The 23,757-nt window shown below is 40.3% G+C and overlaps 2 protein-coding genes across 3 annotated transcripts; both read left to right on the plus strand.

Moving 5' to 3' along the window:
• The first annotated feature begins 227 nt into the window (after positions 1-227).
• Positions 228-17,811, plus strand: ipo7 (importin 7). The gene is made up of 25 exons (XM_038700815.1): positions 228-426; positions 2,802-2,883; positions 7,207-7,360; positions 7,475-7,633; positions 7,723-7,879; positions 8,157-8,246; positions 8,373-8,467; positions 8,557-8,641; positions 8,753-8,887; positions 9,294-9,393; positions 9,501-9,577; positions 9,712-9,828; positions 10,273-10,362; positions 10,491-10,656; positions 10,787-10,947; positions 11,433-11,561; positions 12,406-12,472; positions 12,627-12,752; positions 12,853-12,950; positions 13,042-13,137; positions 13,740-13,960; positions 14,275-14,483; positions 14,586-14,792; positions 14,885-15,001; positions 15,936-17,811. Exons 1-25 carry the CDS (start codon positions 343-345, stop codon positions 16,031-16,033), a joined length of 3,120 nt encoding a protein of 1,039 aa, XP_038556743.1. The 5' UTR covers positions 228-342; the 3' UTR covers positions 16,034-17,811.
• Positions 17,812-18,348: 537 nt separating this feature from the next.
• Positions 18,349-23,735, plus strand: LOC119889904 (switch-associated protein 70-like). Of its 2 annotated transcripts, none has more exons than XM_038700816.1 (4): positions 18,349-18,756; positions 20,527-20,667; positions 23,053-23,226; positions 23,352-23,734. In XM_038700816.1, exons 1-4 carry the CDS (start codon positions 18,661-18,663, stop codon positions 23,649-23,651), a joined length of 711 nt encoding a protein of 236 aa, XP_038556744.1. In that variant the 5' UTR covers positions 18,349-18,660; the 3' UTR covers positions 23,652-23,734. The 2 variants fall into 2 exon arrangements, with proteins under 2 accessions (XP_038556744.1, XP_038556745.1); XM_038700817.1 differs by lacking the exon at positions 18,349-18,756 and adding an exon at positions 18,967-19,103 and having other exon boundaries at positions 23,352-23,735.
• The last annotated feature ends 22 nt before the right edge of the window (positions 23,736-23,757 follow it).

A 23,757-nucleotide genomic window follows, 5' to 3' on the forward strand; every position in this document is an offset into this window, starting at 1 on the left:
CCTAAAATGGAAGAATACTGAAAATGAAATCCCCCCCAAATAAATGCCTTTTCTGGAATGAAGGCAGTCAGTGGGAAAGCTCACCTTCCCCTATCTGTTTGAATGAGTTTACATAATATGAGCAGGTCGAACAAAGGTTATGCTGGAAACTACAACTCCCATAGTTGTGTGGTCACCACCGGATGTTCGTGTTGTACTAATTTGGCGTTGATCTATCCGGGTACTTCAGTCACTGCTTCCTTTCGCGCCGGGTAACCGGAGAGCCGTGCGTCCATGTGCGCAGTGACTGGGAATTGATAGACCTGAAATATTAAAATCCGAGCCGTAAACAGAGTTTTCGTAATGGATCCTGACTCTTTGGTCGAGGCCCTTCGGGGGACGATGGACCCCAATCTGCGGGAGGCCGCAGAGAGACAGCTGAACGAGGTAAAACTTGAGATTAGCCCTTAATTGTGATGGAGGTTGTGGCGCGGTCTCGGATCGGGCCTCGGTCGTTCACAACATCAAGATGGTGCGATCACGCAGACTGGGCTCTGCTACGTTGAGATCAACGCATAAATCCCGCTCCTGGACACGTATACTGATCCTTACGGTCTCGTTCCTATCACAATTGTAGAGCCATTAGCATGAATAGCATATTTTTATTACGATGACACACTCGCGTGCCAGTAACCAACGTCAACGTTAGCTTCATGTTGAGCCAGCTGTGGCGCTAATGCTAACCCAGCTAAACCCCCCTGCCTAGCTGATAATTATTAGCTCGTCACACACAGTTTCGGTATAGTTTTGACTAAATTCAGAGCTGACACGACACATGAATAATATGGCTGGTGTGCTAAACAACAAATGGAGCTTAGTGAACGTGGGGCATGTGCTAGTTGGCTTATTTAAACCGCAGGATAGTGATGGCTAGCGGTGTGGCTAATAACAGCAGCTAACTTCGCTACTTGTTGGAAGAGCTCCGCTACATAGCTGCTGCTCACGTGTCACCGTGACAAGCTCTGAAGTGATGACATTATTTAACAACGGGATAACATTAGCCAACTTTTCTCGGCCGTTTGCCGTAGCCACACTTGATATCTAACAGTGACAAACGTTATATAGCTACTTCGTAAAAATAATCATGAAATTGAGTTTAACGTTAGCCCAGTACCATGTGAGCTAACGTTAACTAAGTTAGCAACACTGTCTCGGACGAGGCAGCAGGAGCCGGACTGAGGAGTTTAAAAAGTTGTCTCTCCTCAAGCGCCTTATGTTTTACTTGTAATGATGTGGCAAATTAATACACTTTTACATTGCAATATTATATAAGCTAATAGGAATTAAGTGTCAGAGAGACATTTAATGACTGAGACTGAACTTTCTGTCTTGATTGACATGTACATAATGGTAAACTATGCAGAGTATCTTACATAAAACAAGTTGAAGACTTCAAGGCATTAGTTTAAATGATTTATCCCAGAAGAATTTTAAGCTCTCTGATTCTGGCTTGACTGTATGTATTAGTTATGGAGAAGAAATACATGCAGGGCAGAGGCCTTTAAATAGTATGAGACAACCTGCATTAGACAGCCAAATCACAATGCCTCTGTTCATCTACATCTGTGTAGTTGCATTAAAATTGATGACAGTTATTACAAAGTAGGTGCTATTTTATGTTTTTAATGTGTAATAATCCAGTCATGGCACACGTGTTCAGTATGTTATGCCCTCAATCAATTAACCCTTCCTTATTTTCTGCAGTGCAAGGAGCAGGGGTTTTTTAACACCCACACAAGCATTGATAGAGATGGCTCAGTTGAATTGCAGAGAGTGTAGAGTGTTCTTACATAGCTGGCCGGAGTTATTCGAGTTGTGTATAGAACAAAAATCATGTAGTCTGGAGGAGGATGGAGTAAATCTGTTGGTGTGCATAGTTTCTAAATACGGTGCTTTTGCTTAGTCATAAACTGACTTTTGTTTTTCACGGAAAATGCCCAGATAAAAAACGACTACAACTTCATACGAAACCTTTTAAAAAATATGTTTATACATAGGAGCTTCATAGGAGCTTGTGGTTGATAGCACATTAAGAAAATTGTGTAAACACTATTTGTGGTGGAGCTCTACATATCAGTATGTCGTCTGATATATCTGTTGGTCAAGTCATAGTTTATCTGCTTTACAATTTCACATGGACCAACCTAATGCAGCTTTTTGTTCTGGAGGAGTTAATAACCCAGAAATATATGGATCGTAATCCTGACTTTAGCCACCTAATTGTGTTTCACCTGGATTTGTTATGCCATGGTAGTGGCCCAAAAGACCTGCACTTACCACAGCTGGTTACAGCTGGTTAACGTGAGCATCCGCCTTTTATGAGAATCACTGATGTTGTATCCACCACCAGTTTGTACCTTTCTGATAGCTGTAGGAGCTGTGACGTACGCTGATGTTTTAAAAATGATGGAGCCCATGGGTTTTATAAACATAATGTAAAAAAATGCAACAAAGCACGAAATTCTTCACACACTATCCATTTTTGTTTGTCGCCTAGCAACAGTGTTAGTAGACCTTAAAGCACCTGAAAGCTAAACGTAATGTATACTAACTTACCATGTCAAAAATACGACCTCCGAAGTTCCTTTTGATGGCAGCATATTGATCAAGTGGCTTAATGCCACAGTCATCTCCCTACAGCAAAACGGCACGCTACAGTAGAACACAATCAAATCAGATGGTATGAAAAGAGGGAGATTCCAAATGTTGTTTCAGTTTCTGTTACTGGTTACTATTAAGCTGTTTTCATTTCTGATTTACAGGGTCACACCCAGGTAAACTTTATGTCCATTCTACTGCGTGTTACCATGACTGAGCAGCTGGATTTGAATGTCAGGCAAGCAGGTGAGTCCAAACTTTGACATGTGAAAATAGTTCTACAGCTGGGAAAGTGTTATATAAAACCACATAAAATCAGCTATTTGTATGTTATTAAAGTTAAATGTCCTTATGAGAGAATCACTCAAAATAAAGCTTCAGTCTCTGCCACCTGCTGGTAGCTTAAGGAGTGGGACTGGCACATCTCATCAGATTTGTCCAATCAGAGTTGGGTGGGGGATGAATTGAAAAGCAGAGTTTGATATTCAACACAAAAAGGTGATTTATGTGCCCTAGTAAAAAAGGCTTATATTAAAGTAAAAGCTATTCTCCCAAGATGCTTAAAAGCAAACAATCTGGTTTGCTGTTAAAATTCATTCATATCATTGGGTTAAATTCATCTGCTAAGTGTGTTTTTATTTATTATTTTTTTGCCCCACAAATAATTATATGCCGGTTTTGGATAAGACCTTCTTCATATGCTAGCACACTCACTGTTAGATTGAGACTGGGGTTGAATCCCTAAATGAAAATCTAGAGTTGGATTATGACCTAAGATGTGTAAATAATTGTTGGTGAAGCTGGATGAGTGCCTCACCTTGTCTTACTGCATTTTTTAAAATTTTTGTTGAGCATATAATACAAAAACATAACATACAAAATAACACAAGCGTAGAAAATTAAATTGACCTGTTCTATTTTCAGTGTTGCTCCACTGTATCTTGATAGTGTTTACTTTAAAACGATTTTATGACACAGTGTCCGCATCAACTGGAGCCACAGAAGGTTTCCGAAACACCCTGACACTGTGTGATTTACCAATTTATCCTGCATCTGACTCCAATTTTGTCAGATTACATTATGTGAGAAATAGACTTGATATTCTGTTTCCTGGTGAAACAGGTCAGTTATATAATAGTTTTAAAAAGATAATTTAGCGATGATACATGATTCACACTTGTGTTTTATAAGGCTAAAGTGCCACGCTGAAGTGCAGTGGACACGTGGAGCTGGTTAAATATAGCTTGTTTTTCTTTAGTTAAATGCTCCTCTGCAAGGAAGGTGTCAATGGTGGGGGAAAAATCAATGTTCAAAGATAAAATGTTGACCTAAATTGTTGCAGAAATATTCAGATAGTATCTGAATCGTAGTGTGTCCACCTCCTCAGGTATTCATAGCTATACTAGCAAATTAAGCTGTAATAGAGCTGTGCTTTGGTGCAATAAATTGCTTTTCCAGCTGTAGGAAAAATGTCTCAGTGTTAAGAGCAGAATAGAGCAGGAGCTCATCCAGACAGCACAGAAGCTGTCAGCAAAATATCTCAAGTAAAGCTGATTTCAAACACACATTGTCTTAATTTATTGTACTGGCACTTCGTCAATTGGTTTGGCTGCTAGGATTGTTATTCATTTATTTCCTGTCCTTGATTTTTGTTGGCAGGTTTATTTTGATTTATTTTAAACAATACCTGTACTTCTTTTATGATTGACAGTTATTTCATAATTTTCAGTGAATAGATTGATCAAATGCGTTAAAAATGCGTCTCTAGACGGCATCATTTGAATGTGGGCTTGGGTTCAGTTTTGGCAGCATGTTCAGTATGTGTTGAGTTTTTCAGATTTCTGCTGCCAACCGAATAAAAAGAAATTTTGTTTGTGTGGCGGTCAAAGCATTGAAAAATTACACTGCTGTCATCAGTTGCAAACATGTTGCTGTTAGGGCTGCAGCTACCGATGATTTTAGTACTCAAAGCTTCTACAGATTAATTCATCGATTAATCAATGCATCGTTTAAGAAGTACTTTTGCTTGGCATGTTACAACCTAAACTCACGGGTGCTTTCTAATCAGATGTTGTTGTGCTGTTGCGGTAGGCGACGTAAGTTTCGTTTTACGGTGGACGGACTGTAACATTACAGAGTTTTGTTTTATCTTGACATAATCCCATACTTTGGACACTTTCTTCTTCGTCCCTCGCTATTTTCTCTCTCTTCCTCCACTTTGCAAACAGCGGCATCATAATCCCATCGTGTTCACACAGCGTAAGTGCTAAGTGCGACAGTTATAAATATCCATGCGAAACAGTGCGCTATATAGTTATAAGGATTAAACAAAGCCTTGATGCAAAGAATTTGCGTTGATGCTTTTTTAGTAATCAATTTAATTGAATAGTTTCAGCCCTAGTTGCTGTGGAGTTTTTTTTTTAAATGTCTTTATTTTATTGTTTTTGCTTTAAGGACCACAGATTGTATTCATGTTGGCAACATAGTTTGGCATTTTTTTTGAAAGCTAATGATGCAAACCACACATAATAAAATCTTCTTTCTGCACAGCTTAGTGCCACCAGGGTAATTGAGTTTTGTGAGCAGGTGGCATCTGCGTAGTTGTACCTCGTTGGTGTTTCCAGTCTTTTCTAATTTTTTATTTCACATTTTTTATTTCACATTACCTTGACTTTTACAAGTAGATTCAAGTGCTCGCTGCAGATGGTGTGGTAGGCTTTGTATGCATTAAAAACACCAAGTGATTGTGCTTGAGGTCACTAGTTGTGTTCATTTTTGCTGGCGCACAGTACGTGATTTTTAAACTAACACTAAGGTAATTTTATATGACAGCCTCAGTCCCTACAGTTTTAATATATTCCTGCTTTTGGAAAGAGGCTTCAGTTTACTGATGAAGAACAAAAAGAAACTCGAGGCTGTGGAGAATGGCTAATCGGAATAGCCAAGTTTAATAAAGCACCACTGTTGTCATATCTGAAGTGGATGCCCATTTCATGTTTTCTTTAAATTTGCCATTTTTGATCACTTATTAAACTTGTAGCCATTTCATTATGCTGTTCATTTTCAGGAAGTAATTTTCCTCCTGTCCATGAATCTAATTTAATGACAGGTTCTTAGTGGTTTTGCAGTGTTGGGCGATTTGTGTAGTTTGGTGGTCATAGGCAGAGGGGAGGGGATTGAATGCTCTGTCAGCATTGATAGGCTGGATTATGATTGCCTCGCCAGCGGTGTAGACATTTGTGTCAGCAGTCTGACGTCTGCCTCCCAGCCCTCACTCCTCTGCTCCCTCAGATGCCTCTCCCTGCGTGCCACAGGATTCAGAGTGGGGCCCCACATTGTAGATGTGAACCCAGCTGACACCCTTTTGCCACATTACTGAACTGCAGACTGAAGAATCTGATTTCGGCTGCATAGGCTTCAGACGGTCAGAATTTACACTACTGTGTTGAACACAGTCACAATGATGTAAATGCAGTCAGTAATAATGGGTGCTAATTTGGAAGTTGGATGTGGCTGAACTTCAACTGAATTTTAAAATCTTACATAGTTAGTTTGATGATAAAGTATATTCTCAAAGATGGAGAGCTGAGTGTTTCTAATGTGGAGCGACATATCGGAGCTTATTTGGGATATTTGATCCGTCAAACTTCAAACCAACATGACAGCAGTACCATTCTATTCACACATACACACGTGTGTGTTTTTAAATATCTGGGTCAAATGTCTCAAACTGAGATTTTTTGTATCTTGCAAACAAATAAACTGAACCTAAATTTTACTTTTAGGGGAGGTGCACATCACATGGCTGTCTCACAAATGCCTGCTTTGTCATGTTGCTTTAATAAATAATCTATTTCACTAAACACTAGGGCTGTTTCTCAGTACTGAGTTAACCAAGTTTGGACTTCAGTACTTTAAAGCTCGTACTTGGCAAGTTCAGCTTGAGAGTACAAACTCCCAGGAACGGGAGCGCACAGTCAGTCATTCAGCAATTGGAACAGCAGCGGACTTGATGATGGCCGGACCCGTTAGCGGGCGGGACCTCACATCTACTAAAACATCGTAGCAATTTTTAAAATCGGCTCTATCTTGAGAAATCGACAACATATTTGGAGTTTAAACTACTATACTCCCGCATATTAAAAAAAAAACTCTTAAAACTACTATATATGATACAAGAACAACAGTATTATAAGTTTCAGTTGTGAGTTTTCTCGTCTGACATTTACACTTTTTGGCGGCGAAATGCATTCTGAGATATCTGGCTATCCGAAGTCCACACAAGTCACCACCGATGCAGGCTTGGTAAAACGGGCGGAGTGAGAAAACATCCGGGTATTTGACTGTACTTGGCTGGATGCAGACTTTTGAATTGGAACAGTACTTTGGCTGCGACTTATGACGTTTCAAAAGTCCACAAGTACAGACAAGAACGCAGATTGAGAAACGGCTTAGGAGTTAATGATATGGGCAAAACATAATGTTTCAGCAATTTAGTGATTTGTCAGCATTCATACATTGCGGTGTCTTTCAAGTTTGGTCTGACCCTTGTTTTCTCACCCCCTCCAGGCGTGATTTACCTTAAGAACAAGATAACCCAGTACTGGAATGATGGAGACGGTTCAGCCACAGAGACGCTTGTCAATAACATCCCGGATGAGGACAGGCAGTTCATTCGAGATAACATAGTGGAGGCCATCATTCACTCCCCCGAGCGCATCAGGTAACCACACATACTGCTGGCTGAGTAGAGTGAGAGGAGCTCTTTTCCACTGCATATACAGTATTCTGTCTCTCTAAATCACCCAATCTAAAACTGCTCATTTGAACTTATCAGGGTCCAGTTGACAACTTGTATCCACCACATGATCAAGCACGACTACCCCGGCAAGTGGACGACCATAGTGGACAAGATTGGTTTCTACCTGCAGTCGGACAACAGTGGAGCGTGGCTGGGCATCTTGCTCTGCCTCTACCAGCTTGTCAAAAACTATGAGTAAGTCGTGGTTCTTAACTTTATATTGTATTATATATTACACATGACATTGGGTTAACACTGTGGCTGCCTGGCTTTGTGTGTAACAGATATAAGAAACCAGAAGAGCGTCAACCTCTGGTGGCTGCCATGCACATCTTCATGCCCATGATGAAGGAACGCTTCATCCAGCTGCTCCCTGACAACTCCAGTGACTCTGTCCTCATACAGAAACAGATCTTCAAAATCCTCTATGCCCTCTTCCAGGTAATGTCACAGCAACTAACATCGTCTCTTGCTGGGGTCTTCTTTCTCTCTTTAGGCTTGGATAGATTCTTTTTATTGCTATTTTCTTTGTAAGACAAAGAACGTGATAACTTTAAAAGTTGTGCTCAGCCCGAGTTGAAAATAAGTTTGATTTGTTCATTTAAAAACAGTGTTTTCTTTGTTTGTTTTTCTTAAATCTTTAAATGCCTCCTTTTTGGCATGGCCAAATCTAAATATCTGGTCAAATTAGAGTAATACTTATTATTTTTTTTAACAGTACAACCTGCCCCTGGAACTCATCAACAGACAGAACCTGACAGAATGGATGGAGATCCTGAAGAGAGTGGTGGATCGAGATGTTCCACCAGTAAGGAAACAAAATTAATTCATACAGCACTAACATTGGCAATCACTCCTTACAAATTGTTCAGCTTCTGACACGTGCAAATTTAAGTTCTCCGCAAGCTGACATTGTTGTCCTTGGTCTGTGCAGGAGACGATGCAGGTAGATGAAGATGAGCGGACTGAGCTGCCATGGTGGAAGTGTAAGAAGTGGGCCCTTCACATTTTGGCTCGGCTGTTTGAGAGGTAAAAATCCAATGATTGTTCCCTTAACATTTCTGATAAATTTGTACAAACATATTTAACAATGACATTCACTGTATTAAATCGTCCAGGTATGGAAGCCCAGGGAACACAACCAAAGAGTATGCAGAGTTTGCTGAACTTTTCCTCAAGGAATATGCAGTTCCTGCTCAGCAGGTAAGAACTTCAGTGTAACTGAAGAGCTGCTGCTTTCACAACGCCTCTGAAATGTTTCTTTGACGTGCACCTCACTAACATGAGGACTTTCTTTGTACATTTATCTACTAGGTGCTGATGAAAGTCTTGTACCAGTACAAGGAAAAGCAGTACGTGGCTCCCAGAGTACTCCAGCAGACGCTCAACTACATCAACCAGGGCATTGCCCATGCGCTGACATGGAGAAACCTCAAACCACACATCCAGGTATCACTACAGCATGTTTGACTCTCCAGTCAACATTTCACAATACTGTGTATGACATGTCTTTAGAAGTTGTGCAATAACAACACTGCAACTATATTTGTTTTGATGGACAGTCACTGGTAGAAGCATTAAGCCTAAGGCACTGCCAAACGGTGTTGGTTCACAGATGAAAGAGCAATACTATATAAAATTCAATTCTCATATACTCTGTAGAGTTTTAAACTGTTGTATCACAGATTACTTTTTTTTTTACACTCTTTCTCAGGTTTAACAATCTGCAGTGGTAGCTCAGTATCTGTAGTCATGGGAAAGTATGTAGAGCTCAATACTTTCACTACAAGTGTGTGCTGTAACGCCAACTGTGTTACACCAAGTACAACTCCCTGATTGTGACTTTGTTTTTCAGGGCATCATTCAGGATGTGGTTTTCCCCCTCATGTGTTACACAGACAGTGATGAGGAACTGTGGCAGGAGGATCCATACGAGTACATCCGCATGAAGTTTGGTAAGCAGAGAGTGTGTTGGTGTTTGCAATCCAAAATGAATCCTGCCTATCAGTGATGACTAACCATTTATCAAATCCAACCATTTATCCAATTTATTTTTTTTTAGATGTATTTGAGGACTTCATCTCTCCAACAACAGCAGCGCAGACGCTCCTCTTCACTGCCTGCAACAAGAGGAAAGAGGTGTGTTGAAATCATTTTGTGGTTAATTTCTTTGAAACTTTGATTTCTGATTGGTTAAAAAAAAAAAGTTCCCATAATGAAAAAATTCAATGGGCCTAGAGAGTAATTCAGTACGATGTTCTTGCTCTGTTCAGGTACTGCAAAAGACTATGGGCTTCTGCTACCAGATTCTCACTGATCTGGCGTCTGACCCCAGGAAAAAGGATGGTGCCCTCCACATGATTGGCTCTTTGGCTGAAATCCTGCTGAAGGTAAAAGGCACTCAGCTGGCTTGTTTGCACTACTACTTTTACAATTTCTCTTTTCTAACCACAGACGTTTAATTTTGAGCAAAGCGGGTGTTAGAAATCCTCTGCTGCACCATGTTACAAATGTTCACTGCACCTTCCTGTTTTTTTATTTATTTTTTTACCATGACTGCCCTCATGAGCATTGAGTCATGATGGTCTCTAACTCGGTCTATTAGAGATGATGACTGTTGTACCTACGTACAGCCTCACTCCCTTGGCAGGCTATTGTTTTGTTGAAATCAGTTTTTATGTCATTTCATTGGACCAAATTGTCAAGTACTGATACTAGAGATTTCTCAGCCAATTTACCTAAATTTAGTCTGAACATGCTCTTTCTAGAAAGTATTAAATGTTGTTGTTTGGCTGCCTTGTTAAACTTGAGTTTTAATTTCTTCCTCTATACAGAAAAAAATTTATAAGGACCAAATGGAGTTCATGCTGCAGAATCACGTCTTCCCTCTGTTCCGTAATGAACTGGGCTACATGAGAGCCAGAGTAAGTGGTAATTTTCTAACGGTCAGACATCATGTGAGAAGATGGCTTGTTTATATTGTCACACTACTTTGCTTTTTAGTAATTTTTGCATTGAATGCCACATTTTCTCAACCTGTGATTTCACACAGGCCTGCTGGGTGCTGCATTACTTCTGCGAGGTGAAGTTCAAAAGTGACCAGAACCTGCAGACGGCTCTTGAACTCACTCGCCTTTGTCTAATCAATGACAATGAGATGCCAGTTAAGGTGGAAGCTGCTATTGCCCTGCAGGTTCTCATCAGCAACCAGGAGAAAGGTGAGCAAGTGAAGTGATAAAGCTTGTGTTTTGCTGACTGCATTTTATACAGTATTTCTCTTTAGAATGTGTAATTTAGTAGCACTTTTCTCGAGTGTCTAAATTTATGTGTGTGGTTTTTATTCTTTAGCCAAAGAATACATCACCCCCTTCATCCGGCCAGTGATGCAGGCGCTCCTGCACATTGTCAGGGAGACTGAGAACGATGACCTTACTAATGTCATACAGAAGATGATCTGTGAATACAGTGAAGAAGTCGCTCCAATTGCAGTGGAGATGACGCAGCACTTGGTAAGTGCAATCAATATAAAGGCTACATGTTGTCGTCCTCTCATATGATGCTATCACCGAGTGGCCAAATAAACTACTGCTATGGCTCTGATGAATTAGGAGAGCTGTGATCCCGGGAGGAAAAACAAATATCCATGGTCGGATTTTTACCCAGCACTGTAATCAGAAATGGCAACTACAGATCCAAGTTAATGTACTCTTTGCTTTTCTGTTTTACTATCAGAAGTTTCTTTTTTTTTTTCTTTTTTTTTACACTGTGAATGCACTGATAGCAGATGCCCACTGTCCGCGTCTTTGCCATTCACAAAGTGACTAAAGTGAGGGCAGTGTTGTCACATGCATACCTTCTGTATTGCTTTTAAGCAAAAGCTACCCATCAGATTTCTTTTTTAATATGTGGAGAAGAAATCAGTCCTCCAGCCTGAAATGTATGAACACTAAACGTCCTCAGACCCAATCATAAGTGTTTGTTTGCTCTTTGACAGGCAATGACGTTCAACCAGGTGATTCAGACGGGGCCTGATGAGGAAGGAGGCGATGACAAGGCTGTGACAGCTATGGGCATCCTCAACACCATCGACACATTGCTAAGTGTGGTGGAGGACCACAAAGAGGTTAGATGCATAGCCACTAAGCATGCTGCCCACACACACACAAACTCTCCTGGCTGATCACTCAGCTCCGGTCTGCTTTAGCGTTCCTGCCAACTCACTTTTCAGCCACCCACCAACTCCTGGGATGACGCTCTGTTCTCACCATGTTCAAAATGACTCAGAGGCTGAGGCAGACGCTAGAAATAGTGCCGGGGCACGCTGCCACAGTGTCTGCTGAAACATAGGACCGCTGGTGCTCGAAGCCAAGAAGAATTTAATTTGACCAAGCATTGCTTCACGCTGAGGATTTTTGGTTGCACAACAGTTCAGTAGTTTAGGTTTCAGCGGTGTGCGTCACTTTGCAACAAAGAATTGGAATTATTTTATTTGACTAGTGAATTTGGTATATAGGGAAATTTAACCTGTTCAATTGGTGTAGAGACGTTAGAGGACAGGTGACATTACAGGACCAAACACACCAGGTACATGATTAAAAAACATGGTGAGGAGATGCTTATCCTCCCATTGCTTCTAGTTGCTTTGACTCAAAATGATTTACTCATTCATCAAATCATCCCGTACCTTGTAGCAAGGATAGGTAATCAATAAAAAAAAAAGTTTAAAAATTGGTTTTAGAAATGCCTTTTTGAAGCAAATGTCCCTTTTTATATAAACTTATTCAATTAGTTTTGTGTGACCCATTTTAACTGATATTCTGTGTATATAACACTAATCAATGTACTAAGTAGGAGGTATTGCCACATTTTGAACAAAACAAAGTGTGTTTATGTATCTAAGAGCCACAATATTTGTAGTATCGGCTACAGATCAAATACTCATTGCCTTTTAACTGTTGTTTCTTCAGATCACCCAGCAGCTGGAGGGCATCTGTCTGCAGGTGATCGGCACTGTGCTGCAGCAACATGTACTGGGTAAGCAGTTCTTCCTGTTCTTCCACATTGCTGTTCCACCTGAATGCTGCACTAAAACTCTGTCTGCCCGCCCAAGAGATGACTTATTGAATATAGACTATATTTGCCTCCCATTACTCACTTTTATCATTGTCGGGTTTTTTTGTCTTACCAGAGTTTTATGAGGAGATCCTGTCCTTGGCTCACAGCCTGACCTGCCAGCAGGTGTCGCCACAGATGTGGCAGCTCCTTCCACTGGTGTACGAAGTCTTCCAGCAGGATGGATTTGACTACTTCACAGGTATGTGCTGATCCATACTAAGTTTAGAGAGGGGGAGAAAGTGGGGATCTGTCTTGCTGTAAATTCAGCTGTGTGAAAAGCAAATGTCTTTCTGTTTCAGATATGATGCCTCTTCTTCACAACTATGTCACAGTCGACACAGATACTCTTCTGTCTGACACCAAATACCTGGAGATCATCTATAACATGTGCAAAAAGGTAAAATGCAGTAGATAATACACTCTTAATAATTATTTGTGGTGATTGGTGTGTATTGGGATATTTACCTGACAGTGTTCACTTCACACAGGTCCTGACAGGTGATCCAGGCGAGGACCCAGAGTGCCATGCCGCCAAGCTGTTGGAGGTGATCATTCTGCAGTGCAAAGGTCGCGGCATTGACCAGGTCAGTCTCTAATAGGGCTGTAAGAGTTCTGAAACAGACCAAAATTGCAACACAAAAGTCCACGCTCTCTTGTCCCGGATCCGAGAGACAGAACCACGACACACCCGCTCATGGGAATGTTGAGCTCTCATGACGACAGTGCAACTGTGGCCGCAGCTAGTTGGTGGGTGGGGGTGGGCTTGGTAGTGGTGTTTATCATATTTGTATTGAGAGTAGTTTATTTTAGGTAATTTTAGCGTTGAATGCGCTCCTCTTCTCGTCCCCACACACCAAGCCTCCACCTCTGGTCTCTCACGACAAACACGCCGGCTAGCTCCGTATGTGTCTCAGCTCACTTTCTCCATCAGCAGTACGTTTCATAAAGTGTTTAACAAACTCACCCGTGATTTCAGAGATATGAACCAAACAGTGTCTCAAAAATTGAGGTCTGAACCAAACCGTGAATTTAGAGTATCGTTACACCCCTAGTCTCTAACTAACCATAAGCTAAAGGGATACAACTGAGTCTTAATACTTCTGCAGGATGCATTCACTCCTAAAATTAAAATAATTCTTCTGATTCTAATTTAATATTTATAATGCACACTGTTGCTCTGTTGCAGGTTGTGCCCTTGTTTGTGGCTGCTGCATTGGAGCGTTTGACGCGAGAGGTGAAGACCAGCGAGCTGAGGACTATGTGCCTGCAGGTGGCCATTGCTGCACTTTACTACAGCCCCCCTCTTCTCCTCAACACTCTGGAAAATCTCCGCTTTCCAAACAACACCGAGCCTATCACTAACCACTTCATAACCCAGTGGCTCAAAGACGTCGACTGCTTCCTTGGGTAAGAGTTTCATATTTATCTCAACAGCGTGAATTACAGTATACCTGGTTCTGACTGCTAAAACAATTGACTGTTTCAAAAGCTCACGAAGTGCTTTGATCCTGGTTTTGAAGGAAGAATCTAGCCATATTCAGTTTCACTTGTCAAATGTACATACTATGGCTGCAACTATTAATCATTTCATTGCAATTATCTTTCATTTTAATCACGACGTGCAGATTTCAAGCAAATTTCAAAAATTATGTCTCTATACTTATCAACTAATTGTTCAACCAGGTCTCGGTAATGTCAATAACTTATTGTTCCCCTCACAGCCTCCACGACAGGAAGATGTGCATTCTCGGTCTTTGTGCTCTTATCGACCTTGAGCACAGGCCTCAGGCAGTCAACCAGGTGGCCGGCCAACTTCTTCCAGCAGCCATCCTGCTGTTCAACGGCCTCAAGAGGGCGTACGCCTGTCGAGCAGAGCACGAGAATGACGAAGATGACGACGACGAAGACGGGGAAGACGAGGACGACAACGGTAGGGCATAAGTGTTTTGACGTACTCAGTGTTGATTCAGCTAAGATGTGAATTAAGCGATGTTGAAAGGTATTACCCTTTTACACTCGGACTGATTTGTAGCTGAGCTGGGCAGTGACGAGGATGACATCGATGAGGAGGGCCAGGAGTACCTGGAGATGCTGGCGAAGCAAGCGGGTGAGGACGGAGATGATGAAGACTGGGAGGAGGACGATGCTGAGGAGACGGCACTTGAGGGCTACACTACAGCTGTAGATGATGAAGAAAACTTAGTGGACGAGTATCAGATCTTCAAAGCCATACTACAGAGTAAGCAAACACCGTGAAAATGAAACTGTTCAGGACAACCAAATGTGTCCATGTTGTACATTGATCACTAATCTTACTTCACTGTGGTGCAGATATCCAGAGCCGTGACCCAGCATGGTACCAGGCACTAACACAGGCCCTTGATGAGGACCAGGGCAAACACCTTCATGAAATTGGCACACTTGCAGACCAGAGACGGGCAGCACATGGTGAGCACCAGCAGAGAACGAACCTCAATGTTCCCATTAAAATCTGATGCGGCCCTTCAGTCTGACAATAAAGCAAATTTTTTTACATGCTATTTCTTGCTTTTTTTGTTGTTGATACCAGTTTGCTTTTCATTAAAAAAAAAAAAGAACTAAATGATATTACTAATGCCTTTTTTCTTCTGTACATTTACCTGGAATAAAATGTATCATGCTGAACCTACCTATTTACACTACAGTCTTAACGCAGTGAAATCAGTCACTGTTGTGACCTTTTGTGTTTTTAATGGGCACAAAAACTTGATCTAAAAATCATATTTTCACCTCCATAAAGGAAAATAACTGTGGGTAATCCTAGTTCAGTCATAATATGCTAATACTGTGAAGAGCCCTGTCTGCATGGCTTCTGACAGTCCTTGTGAGCCAAAATGGTGGCCTGAAGGTTTTAAGGGGCTGACCATGAACTGCATGATGATTCGAGCCTGGCTGGTGACCTCATCTCCCTCATCCCACATGTCATGATATATCTCTGTTGGTGACTAATAAAGCAAAAAAAGTGTTGATCACACTGGGTGGCAGTAGACGAAGCTGCGCCAGAATCTAGTCTGGTCTGGATGTATTATAGCCAACCTTCAACACCTGAGCTGAGAACAGCAGAGCAGTGTGCAGAAGGTGAAGAAAAACACGAGAGGAATTTATGTTGGAAATACCTGTTTCCTGTTAGACCTGTTAGATTGACAAGCTAAGGAGTTTGACAAACCTGGTTTGAAAAGCCGTATTCTTCAAATGACGACATGAAATATCTTTTGGACTTCCTAGAAGTGAAAAGGGCCAAATTTTAGCTAGGGGGCGGACGAGCACCAGCTGTGTAGTAAATGAAGACGTTCCCACCCATGTTGGTGATTTTTAAGAACTGTTGCTTATTGTCTAATTGCAGAATCCAAGATGATCGAGAAACACGGCGGGTACAAGTTCACAGCGCCAGTGGTGCCATCTACTTTCAACTTTGGAGGCACTGCTCCAGGAATGAATTGAGTCATCTGTTCTACTTTTTATTACTCTGTGACTGATTGTAGTGAAGTGAAAAAAAGCTTGTGTTGTTCCCTTAAGTAGTGGTTCCAGAACTGGTTCTTCTCAGTCATTCTTCAAATCTGTCAAATGGGGAAATAGCACCAGAAGATGTGGGAAAGCAACCAAAATGCAACCAATGGCTGTGGAAAACAAACCAAGAACTTGAGCACGATGCAAGAGAAGAAGCTCTGAACAACGTTGTCTTCTGGAGCCCAGTGTGGAAGGGGATACCATGACGGCAACTCTTTTGTTTTGTTTTTCCCACTTAAACAAATTTGGGGGATTAACTGTTAGAAATTGATAATGGGACTAAATATTTCATTATCACTGTTGTGGCCAAATGGCTGTAATGATTATACCTCTGGTAGTGGTGATATATACGTTATTTTCTGCATAAACAAACACTCGTTTATGTACATACAAGCCAAGGTTATTGATTTTTCAAGTAGCCTTGAAAAACAACCAGAGGCATTTGTTAAGGTGTTAACAGCTGTATTCATATGTAGCATATTGGATACTTCATAGCACTATGTGATGCCTGATCTCTGTAAATTAATGACTAGCACTTTCATATTGTTCAGGTCTCCTAGCCTTCTGTATCAGACTGCAAATTTTTTAAATTGAAGACTATTTAAAATGAAAACAGCTGTAACTTTGTTACTTTGCAAGCGACTTCTGTAATGGCTGGTTGTCACGCATCTGGTTACAGAGTGGAACAGTGGGCAACTCGGAAACATTATTGATTTCAGGAAAAAAAGAGAATGCTCTTGGTGTTCAGTATGGCTACAGGACATGTGTTTTTGAGCACTGAAGTACAATTGAATACATCATTGAAGCATGTACAATTGGACTTATCGTGAAGGTCTCAAGCTTTTGGTTGGTGTATGGATGAACCATCTATATATTCAACAACATATTAAAAAAAAAAGCTAAGGGAAGTTATGACCACGAGTTTTTCCTTATCCAGGCACAGTTCTTCTGCTTTATGAATTTATTTTATAAGTAATTGGTTAATGAATGTCCACCAGAGTGCAGTCTGCTCCTGTGATCACAGAATCAGTTATTTGAGTGTCTTGATATTTGTCATATTATGCTGCATTTGTTCACAGAGCAGGGTTAGAAGTTTTGGCCCTCGATGCAGCAGCTCTGGGGGGGGGGAATTAAAGAATCACTGGGAAAACTTGATCCTCATATTAGAGACAAGCAGCCCTGTGAGTCGTCCAGCGACCTGTACAAAGAAATTAAAAACAGGCACTGGACACAATAAATAGAAATGAGGCCTTTTTCAAAGATGACATTTTAACATATCTTGCATGGTAATAGCAGGTGTGAATAATATAATGATCAATGGCTGAATTCCATTCACCTGCTCAGGGTCCTGCTATTGTGCATGTTGGCTCACTGAGTCCTTTGAAAAGAACAGCTGTCATTAATGTTAATTGTAAAACCTGTGCTTTTTCTCTGACAAGTCAAAATGTCTGCTGTGAAAAAGGCTTACCAAACAAAATGAGCTGCCATGATGCCTTAAAGTGGTATGACCTATTGTTGGGGCCCTGTTTTGTGTCCACGTAGAGTTTTAACACCATTATATCAGTTTTGTTCTAATCTTCTGTATATTTGTAATAAGTAGTTTGTCTGTGATCACTTTACCACACAGCAAATCTAGTATTGTAGCATTGAAAAACTGCATGCATTGCATAGATAATGGGTGGAACAGAGGTTAATAAAGGCCTGTCAGCTCATTTTTGCCCTAGGCCTCACTTTAATGTAACTATGCTCAAAATGCTTAACTTCAGTTTCCTCAGTCCTTCAATTCAGTTTCCTACCCTCAAAAGTTCTTCTTAGGTCTACCTTGTTAAGAGTTTATGGGGCTTTTGAAGGGTCAGATAAGCTAAATACAAGTATTGTGATTGTGCATTGCAGAAAATGAACTGGCATCTGTAAGTCATTTTTCATGCAAAAACATTTCATGGTTCCATCTTAAATGTGAGACTTGCTGCTTTTCCATTTAATTATTTTAATTTATTGTAAATAATTTTGAGCTTTGTACTGTAGGTTGGTCAAAATAAGCATTGTGGTGGTGTCACTTTGGGTTCTGGGTAATTGTGAGGGCATTTCTCACTAATGTCAGAATTATTACAGACCAATCAACTTCTGCTTGTATATGAATGCATGGGTAATAATAATCATATATACTAGTATTTTCCTGCATTGAATACTTCTTGATCTTCTTGATAATACTTGTGTACTTTTACTTAAGTAACATTCATCAATGCAGGACTTTTACTTGAGTGTGGTATTAGTACTTAATTTGAAGGATCTAAATACTTCGTCCACCTCTGACATACAGTTAGTGTTAGTGGTACTTGAGGTTTTGAGTTCATGATGGGGAAACAGGATAAACTAACTGACGGGATGAACAGATGATACTGAACTGAACGTTATGTGGCGCTGTCATCGCTCTTGTCCCTACTGAGACACCGACATCGCGCTGGTGTTAGAGGGGCGGACAGTTAAACCCCCACAGACATTATTAGTGACACAAACACACACTGCGGATCAACAGACCTCTGCTGCTGCTCACGGACAAAATGTGGCTTCGAGATGAGCTTCTGAAATCTATATGGCACGCATTCACAGCCCTGGACGTGGACCAACGTGGAAAAGTTTCCAAATCTCAGCTGAAGGTGCGTTTCACTTGTGTTTTGTTCGAAGTTCAGACCCCACCAAGGATGAATAGACACTCGGTCTAACGAACGTTAACTGTACTTCATTCGCGGTTTGTAACAGCAACTTACTTTTGATCTGTACCGTTACATTAGTTGCTGATGTAACGGTTCAGGTTCTAACGTTCTGTGCGGAAGTTCTACCTAAATATCACTTGTTTTCCTCAGCATAACGTGAGACTTCGTATGTTGAAGTTACTTATTATGATAAACACACGGCTAAACTCAATGTTACTGTGTCAAGTTTAGTAACTTAGTTGTAGAAAGTAACTTAAGTAACGTTAACGTTACATGTACTCATAAATTACGTAAGTAACTTAATAACTTCATTGTGAAGGTACTCGCTCTTTACTTGGCTAACGTCAGCGTTATTTTCATTTCATGCTACTTTTACTTGAACGTTACATTTCAGAGGAACAAGACTGGACTGCATTCATTTTACATTACATTACCTTTATAGTCTGCAGTTATTTTGCATTCCGTTTTTATGTAAAATATATGATGTTACAGATGAACCTGTCTAACGTTAACAGTAAATTAGCGTCAACTCGGTTAGATAACTTAAAACATTAAAATAACGTTACTGCTTAAACATTTAGCTGTCAGTAATATAGGCAATAACCAATATAGATTAACGTTAAGTATGTGTAACGTTAATTATAAACTACGTGCTTTGCTCCTCATACTGATTTGTTCTTACTTTCTAATACTAAAATATGAACGCAGGACTTGTATCTTAAAGGAGTAATTTTATATAGTTGCATTGTTTTGTTTTTTTAAATTAAGTTACATTGCACAAGGGTTTTATACCATCTTATTGTAGCCTACAGTATATTTTACTCTAACAGCTACCGCAGGGATGCTAATATGTTGTGTTAACACTTGTTAGATTTTCTGATTTATCCACCATTCGTGAATTTTCGTTGCTGCATGTTTGTGTTTTCCTGAGGAGGTTTAAGCATGTTTAACCCACACTGTTAAAGGCAACATGTTACAGGCTGTTTTACTGAAGCAAAGGCCAGAGAGCCATGGTGTTTTGCCATGCCACAGCCTGGGTCTGAGTTTGTTTGCCTGCTGGGTCTGATGTCTATGTGCCTAGCCTGACAAAGACAAAGTGTGACTTCAAGGATCCTGCAGGGCTTTTCATCTCTCACATATGCTCACTCAACACTACAGACCGGCCAGAAAAACTCTAAGAAATCCCTATTTTGGAGGGATTCATTTATGGCCTTTATATCACCATGATGGCCAGTTTACAGCTGACTATCCACCATGTATCTACCACCACCACACTTTGCACTGTCGGAGGAAACTGTTTGCAGGTGGCTTTTATTAAAATTAAATTGTTCACATCACCAAGGACCATTTTAACTCTACGCTTGGTCAGTGATGCTTGTAAATGTGACAGATATTTGCATGTGTGGTAAATGATATCTGTGAGACTGATCTAGAGCTTTATCTTTAACTCTTTAACACACACACGCATCCTGTGGGAACATCTCATGACATAATGCTTTTTCTAGCCTATTACCTTACCCTAAAGTGTGCACTCAGATTAAAGTCAGGATATAAAAACATGAAACACACACACACACAAACACACACACACACAAATATACGTATATCTAACAACTGCAGCAATATGTCTTGAGTTGATATATATGTCGTCTCACCTGCAGAACTCATGTCTTATGGTAGTATTTAATTCTCATTCAAATTGTGTTTCTTTAGGTGCTGTCTCACAGCCTGTGCACAGTGATGAAGGTCCCTCATGACCCTGTGGCCCTTGAACACCATTTCAAAGATGATGATAAAGGGCCTCTGTCCAACCAGGGCTACATGCCGTACCTCAACAGGTTTATTCTTGACAAGGTGGGGACAAGATGCACAAGTAGTTGTAGGAGAATGGGAGAGTCCTGTGTTTTTAATCCAGTCGACATGCTATAATTAGCCAAAATGATAACTAGGGCTTTGGTATCATTTGCCATTTGTTTATATCAGTGCCAATGTGATACCCGAGTTTGGTTAACTGTACATTAAGAACTCAACAATCACATGACAGCTATAATAAAAAAGTACCTACAGATAATCTCCCAACAAGGATATCTAACCATATCTTTGGATGTAACTGTGTCAGTTAAATTGTAACTTCTATGGGACTGTGTCAGTTACAGTTGCTACGAGCAAATGTATATGTTTATGTAACGTTACTTTGAGAGATACAGTCAGTTTTCCAATCCAATGCAATCCAACTTTATTTCTAAAGCACATTTAAAACAACCAGGTTGACCACAGTGCTGTACATTGACATGAAACAATAAATAGACATAATACAACACCAAAAAAATACAACATACAGCTCTCATGCCGGATTTAAAAGCTATGGAATAAAAATGCGTTTTAAGTCGTGATTTAAAAACCAGAACTGGGGGCCAGTGTGACATGAAGAAGCAATTCATTCCACAGTCTCAGTGCTGCAACTGAGAAAGCTCGATCACCTCTGTTCTTGATTTTAAGAACAACAAGAAGTGACTGGTTCGCAGACCTTAATGACCTTGAAGGAGCATGCGGCTTCAATAGATCAGTGATATAGGCTGGAGCTAGTCCATGAAGGGCTTTAATAACACAAAATCGAATCTTAAAATCAATTCTAAAATTATCTGGGAGCCAATGAAGGGAGGCAAGAACAGGGGTGATATGATCTCGCTTACGAGTTCCAGTAAGGAGACAAGTGGCACCAGTTGTAGACGAGAGAGGGAGGCCTGGCTAACACCTACATTACAATAATCAAGGCGTGTTGTGATAAATGCATGTATAACCTTCTCGAAGTCTGTGAAGGATAAAAAGGGCTTTAGCTTAGTAAGAAGCCTAAGTTGAAAGAAACTTGCTTTCACAACAGAATTGATCTGCTTCTCCATTTTAATGCCCAGGTTTGTTACAACAGACTTAACATAAGGTTTCAGGGTGCCCAGGTCTATTTGTGAGACATCAGAGGTGCCACTGGGTCTAAAAATTATGACCTCAGTTTTACTCTTGTTGAAGTTAAAAAAATTTAGGGCCATCCAGGCTTTAATATCATTAAAACAGTCAACCAATTTTGTTAAAGAGCTACCATCTTTTCTTTTGATGGGCAAGTAGATATGTGAGGAACACAGAAGGTGAAATAGAGCCACCAAAACTGACTCTAAAATCTCTGTCTGACAAGTATAACCTAAACCATTCTAAAGCAGTGCCCTTAATCCCCACACCATGCTTGAGGTGAGAAATAAGGACGCTGTGGTCAACTGTGTCAAATGCTGCTCTAAGATCTAAAAGCATATACATATTTTTTCAACAAAAAGCTTTCATTTTTATATCTAACAAAAGAAGCCAAACTTCTAAAATATCAATTAAATGTTGTCTAAACACAAGCAGCTGAACAAGCACTTTGCATATAAATGACTAGAAATTAGAAACTGAATCTGATCTGATAAGATTACAAATCTGACCAGACATTTGATTGCCAGATTTTGGTACTAGATAGTTTTCTGTATATGGTGCTACAGACACATTTGAATTAGTACTAGCAAGGAATGAATTTTGATAATTAGCCCTAGTGGTAACAAAGCTCTTATTTATACTGAATATTTCTCTTTGCCATGAACAAAGTGCAATATTAGGCTCTGAAAGAAAAACTAACAACAGTTACACAAACAATAAAAATAGAATAAAAAAACTTCTACTTCTCTGATGAAGACTGTGTGACACAGATTAGGATGAGTAATCCTGTTTTGATCTGTAGCAGAGGAAATGGTCACAACCACTTCTCTGTTGTACCCAGAATGTGTTTTGGCTATTATATACAGTATATTATGTATTGTTAGTATAATAACAGTTTTTGAAATGTAAATAAAATGGGCTGCATTGTTGTACTCTCTTTGCAAAAGGGGATTCTTCTCTGTGATAGAGTTTTTGACCTGTAGCTTAGTGAGCACAGTGTAATACACAGCAAACAAAGCTGTTGACATGTTATAACGTTAACACTCATGTCAGCTAGTAAACAGCTTGAGTTTCACTCTTTGTGCTTGGAAGCTGTTTTCTTGCCTTTCTCTTGACAGACCTGACTTGAATAAAAATGAGGCATTTAATTACATCAGGTTTGTACCTCACATCCTGCAGACTCGAGGTTTTGAAAGGAGGCAGACACCGGTCTCCTGCTTAGCGTTTGTAAACACGTTGCCCTCACTGGTTTGACTCCGACTGAATTTTTATTCACAGGTACAGGAGGATTTTGATGTATTGGAGTTCAACAAGATATGCTGGACACTGTGTTACAAGAAAAATATCTGCACCAAACATCTACTCTTCTCAGATGACGATGCTTTCAAAGTCTGGTGCATTTTTAACTTTCTTTCAGAAGACAGATACCCATTAGTCATCATTACTGAAGAGGTGAGATCCTTACGGTTGGTTTCTGTGGGTTTTTAATGTGCACACTGGAACAAAGAGGAAGAAAACCTTTAACCATTCCCACCCTTGACATGGTTTGAAGCTCTTTTGTCTGTCCATCTCCCTAGATTGAGTACTTGCTGCGAAAGCTGATGGAGGCCATGGGGAGCGGATGGAGTAAGGAGAAGTTTGCAGATTACAAGCTGCAGCTGAACACAAAGAAGAACTGCCTGACTGCCTGGGAGCTGATTGAACTGCTGGGGATTGGTTACTTTAGCAAGGGCATGAACCGCCAGACCCTGTCCATGGGCATCAACGAGGTCTTCCAGGAACTCATACTTGATGTGCTCAAGCAGGTTAGACAAGACGTTGATCTCCCTTTTACAGATCCAGTTTTGATTTATTCAAAAGAAAGACGCATGCTCTAAGCCGATAGTGCACTCACAGTAATATGTTATATAGATTAAAAGTCATTTAATCTGTGTTTTGATCTTCAGTAGACAATGTGCAATTATAATATTCTCAAATAATTAA

Source organism: Micropterus salmoides, unplaced genomic scaffold (assembly GCF_014851395.1).
Source record: "Micropterus salmoides isolate LMB-PRFRI ecotype aquatic unplaced genomic scaffold, ASM1485139v1 Ms_hic_scaffold_6, whole genome shotgun sequence".
Lineage (NCBI taxonomy): Eukaryota > Metazoa > Chordata > Actinopteri > Centrarchiformes > Centrarchidae > Micropterus > Micropterus salmoides.

Bases quoted from the DNA above. Each gene is read 5' to 3' on its own strand.
- LOC119889904 (XM_038700816.1), top strand. From the start codon at position 18,661: ATGTGGCTTCGAGATGAGCTTCTGAAATCTATATGGCACGCATTCACA. The intron at 18,757-20,526 runs GTGCGTTTCACT...GTGTTTCTTTAG, and splicing joins TTTCCAAATCTCAGCTGAAG to GTGCTGTCTCACAGCCTGTG. The intron at 20,668-23,052 runs GTGGGGACAAGA...TTTTATTCACAG, and splicing joins ACAGGTTTATTCTTGACAAG to GTACAGGAGGATTTTGATGT.
- ipo7 (XM_038700815.1), top strand. From the start codon at position 343: ATGGATCCTGACTCTTTGGTCGAGGCCCTTCGGGGGACGATGGACCCC. The intron at 8,468-8,556 runs GTAAAAATCCAA...TAAATCGTCCAG, and splicing joins TTGGCTCGGCTGTTTGAGAG to GTATGGAAGCCCAGGGAACA. The intron at 12,753-12,852 runs GTATGTGCTGAT...TTTCTGTTTCAG, and splicing joins TGGATTTGACTACTTCACAG to ATATGATGCCTCTTCTTCAC.